At 41.9% G+C, this 4,480-nt stretch overlaps 1 protein-coding gene across 1 annotated transcript; it reads left to right on the forward strand.

Annotated features, from left to right (window-relative positions):
* The first annotated feature begins 2,683 nt into the window (after positions 1–2,683).
* Positions 2,684–3,619, forward strand: LOC133614207 (olfactory receptor 1E16-like). Its single transcript, XM_061972044.1, has one exon. It carries the CDS (start codon positions 2,684–2,686, stop codon positions 3,617–3,619), a length of 936 nt encoding a protein of 311 aa, XP_061828028.1.
* Positions 3,620–4,480: the final 861 nt, after the last annotated feature.

Raw genomic sequence — 4,480 nt, forward strand, 5'->3', positions numbered from 1 at the left:
CTTGTCTCAAAGTAGGTGTACTGTCACCACCTGTCACATCACCCCCTGACTTATTTAGAGTTGTTTGCTGTTTTCTTGTGTGTAGTGTTTTAGTTCTTGTCCTGTGCTCCTATTTTTGTGGCTTTTTCTCTTTTTTTGGTATTTTCCTGTAGCAGTTTCATGTCTTCCTTTGAGCGATATTTCCCGCATCTACTTTGTTTTAGCAATCGAGAATATTTTAGTTGTTTTTATCCTTCTTTGTGGGGACATTGCTTATTGTCATGTCATGTTGGGATGTACATTGTGGACGCCGTCTTTGCTCCACAGTAAGTCTTTGCTATCGTCCAGCATTCTGTTTTTGTTTACTTTGCAGCCAGTTCAGTTTTAGTTTCGTTCTGCATAGCCTTCCCTAAGCTTCAATGCCCTTTCTCAGGGGCACTCACCTTTTGTTTGTTTTCGGTTTAAGCATTAGACACCTTTTTACCTGCATGCTGCCTCCCGCTGTTTCCGACATCTACAAAGCAATTAGCTACCGGCTGCCACCTACTGATATGGAAGAGTATTACATGGTTACTCTGCCGAGCTCTCGACAGCACCGACACTCAACAACAACACATCATTTGCAGACTATAATTACTGGTTTGCAAAAAATATTTTTAACCCAAATAGGTGAAATTAGATAATCTCCCACGGCACACCAGACTGTATCTCACGGCACACTAGTGTGCCACGGCACGGTGGTTGAAAAACACTGCTCTAAGGGCCCTATAGTTAAGAAACACTGCTATAGAACATTCGGACATTAAAATTGCATTTGTGTACAAATATAGGGATTATTTAACTTAATCTAAATTATCTGAGTGAGTAATAACCTGTGATTAATCTACAAACCCCGTTTCCATATGAGTTGGGAAATTGTGTTAGATGTAAATATAAACGGAATACAATGATTTGCAAATCATTTTCAACCCATATTCAGTTGAATATACTAGAAAGACAACATATTTGATGTTCAAACTGATAAAAAAAAAAAATTTTTGCAAACAATCATTAACTTTAGAATTTGATGCCAGCAACACGTGACAAAGAAGTTGGGAAAGGTGGCAATAAATACTGATAAAGTTGAGGAATGCTCATCAAACACTTATTTGGCACATCCCACAGGTGAACAGGCAAATTGGGAACAGGTGGGTGCCATGATTGGGTATAAAAGTAGATTCCATGAAATGCTCAGTCATTCACAAACAAGGATGGGGCGAGGGTCAAAACTTTGTCAACAAATGCGTGAGCAAATTGTTGAACAGTTTAAGAAAAACCTTTCTCAACCAGCTACTGCAAGGAATTTAGGGATTTCACCATCTACGGTCCGTAATATCATCAAAGGGTTCAGAGAATCTGGAGAAATCACTGCACGTAAGCAGCTAAGCCTGTGACCTTCGATCCCTCAGGCTGTACTGCATCAACAAGCGACATCAGTGCGTAAAGGATATCACCACATGGGCTCAGGAACACTTCAGAAACCCAATGTCAGTAACTACAGTTGGTCGCTACATCTGTAAGTATAAGTTAAAACTCTCCTATGCAAGGCGAAAACCGTTTATCAACAACACCCAGAAACGCCGTCGGCTTCGCTGGGCCTGAGCTCATCTAAGATGGACTGATACAAAGTGGAAAAGTGTTCTGTAGTCTGACGAGTCCACATTTCAAATTGTTTTTGGAAATTGTGTACGTCGTGTCCTCCGGACCAAAGAGGAAAAGAACCATCCGGATTGTTATAGGGGCAAAGTGTAAAAGCCAGCATTTGTGATGGTATGGGGGTGTATTAGTGCCCAAGACATGGGTAACTTACACATATGTGAAAGGTACATACAGGTTTTGGAGCAACATATGTTGTCATCCAAGCAACGTTACCATGGACGCCCCTGCTTATTTCAGCAAGACAATGCCAAGCCACGTGTTACATCAACATGGCTTCATAGTAAAAGAGTGCGGGTACTAGACTGGCCTGCCTGTAGTCCAGACCTGTCTCCCATTGAAAATGTGTGGCGCATTATGGAGCCTAAAATGCCACAACGGAGACCCCCGGACTGTTGAACAACTTAAGCTGTACATCAAGCAAGAATGGGAAAGAATTCCACCTGAGAAGCTTAAAAAATGTGTCTCCTCAGTTCCCAAACGTTTACTGAGTGTTGTTAAAAGGAAAGGCCATGTAACACAGTGGTGAACATGCCCTTTCCCAACCACTTTGGCACGTGTTGCAGCCATGAAATTCAAAGTTAATTATTATTTGCAAAAAAATGATAAAGTTTATGAGTTTGAACATCAAATATCTTGTCTTTGTAGTGCATTCCATTGAATATGGGTTGAAAATGATTTGCAAATCATTGTATTCCGTTTATATTTACATCTAACACAATTTCCCAACTCGTATGGAAACTGGGTTTGTCAACTCAAAAGCGTGATTAATGGGATTTTAGAAGATTCATCATTTGACAGCATCATTTCGAATTGTTTTCGCATTGGTGAATGTTATCTACGCTTGAGTCTTCAGAGGTGATAGTTGGGTGCATAATCCCAGAGGAGGACGCTGACGTCAGCATTATGGTTCAGGACAAGCTATAAAAGAAGGTCGTCGTGTTGTCCTCTCTATTTCTTTGACTGCATGACTGCTTCACATTGGCTGATTGAGGATTTTTACCTGGAAATGCTGAATGAATCTTTGGTGTTAGGCTCCTACGTGAGCCTGGACACTTTCGTCATACCGCTCGGCGGCAAGTACCCCATCTTTTTCCTGGGCCTCCTGCTGTATTTGTTTTGCGTCTCCTGCAACCTGACCATGCTGACTCTGATCATCCTGCGGAGCAACCTCCACAAGCCTATGTACTTCATCCTCTTCAGCCTCCCGCTCAACGACCTGATGGGGATCACCGCCATGCTCCCGAAGGTGCTGTCCGACATGGTCAGCCCGACCAACGAGATCCCCTACGCCCTGTGCGTCTTCCAAGCCTTTCTGCTGCACCTGTATGGCGGCGGGATTCTCTTCATCCTGGCGGCCATGTCCTTCGACCGCTACATCGCCATCTGCATGCCGCTACGCTACAGCTCCGTCATGACCCCCAGGGTGGTGGTGTGCGTCGTGGCCCTGGTGTGGGGCCTGGACTTCACCCTCATCGCCTTGCTGTTCTCCCTGCAGACCAGACTCCCGCGCTGCAAGTCCGTCATCATGAACGTGTTCTGCGACAACCCCTCCCTTCTGAAGCTCATGTGCGGCGACACCACGGTGAACAACGTCATCGGCTTGTTCACCACCACGCTCATGCAGGCCATAAGCGTGTCGGTGCAGGCGTTTTCCTACGTGAAGATTCTGATCACCTGCGTGGTCACCAGTAGGTCGGAGGCCAAAAAGAAGGCCGTCAACACCTGCGTGGCGCAGCTGCTGATCATAATCGTGTTCGAGATTGTGAGCACGTTTACCATTTTGTCCCACAGGTTCAAGAACGTGTCGCGTGACCTGCAAAAGATTATGGGGGTGTTGATATTTCTCATATCTCCGCTTTTGAACCCCCTGGTGTACGGGCTCTATACCAGTGAAATACGGAACACGCTGCTGAGGGTCCTGAAGAACAGAGTCCCGGTCTAAGTTCAAATCACTTTTTATTAAGTGCTACCTGGCTAAAATATGAAACCCCTATTTTTTGTTACATTTTCTTTAATACTGACAATGTCTAATATGTGTTGAGTTGTTTAAATTGTTTGTATTTGTGATACATAATTCATTATTTATATTTATTCATCTTTTATTTATCACTGAAACACCAGAAGTGCTCTTTAGCCATTATGCTCAGAGAAATAGAATTTACTGAACAGTTATCCCCTGTTTATAGCTGTTAATTGGTTCCAGACATGTCTACATTTTATTCTTTGACAAAATATATCTTGAACCCTTTTTTTTTTTTTTTATTGAGACAAAGATAATTTATATATTTAATATGTGGGTAACACTTTAGTATGGGGAACACATATTCACCATTAATTAGTTGCTTATTAAAATGCTAATTAGTAACATATTGGCTCTTAATTACCGTATTTTTTGGACTATAAGTCGCAGTTTTTTTCATAGTTTGGCCGGGCTCCAGTGCGACTTATATATGTTTTTTTCCTTCTTTATTATGCATTTTCGGCAGGTGCGACTTATACTCCGGAGCGACTTATACTCCGAAAAATACGGTATTCATTATTAAGTACTTATTAATGCCTTATTCTGCATGGCCTTCTTATACAACCAATAAGCCATTAACTAAGAGTCTTCCCTTAATAACCTCAGAATTATTGCTTATTAGTAATCCTAACACTAACCCTTATGTGTTCCCCTCGTGTCTAAATAACTCTAAATTAAGTCTTTGTTACTTTAATAAGCAACTAATCAATGGTGAATATGTTTCCCATACTAAAGTGTGACCAATATATGTTTACTTACTACTTTTATTTTTATTTTTTTATT

The sequence above is a fragment of the Nerophis lumbriciformis genome, linkage group LG17, assembly GCF_033978685.3.
Source record: "Nerophis lumbriciformis linkage group LG17, RoL_Nlum_v2.1, whole genome shotgun sequence".
Taxonomy (NCBI): Eukaryota; Metazoa; Chordata; class Actinopteri; order Syngnathiformes; family Syngnathidae; genus Nerophis; species Nerophis lumbriciformis.

What these genes read in the sequence shown, in the direction of transcription:
- LOC133614207 (XM_061972044.1), top strand. Translation starts at nt 2,684, where the DNA reads ATGCTGAATGAATCTTTGGTGTTAGGCTCCTACGTGAGCCTGGACACT.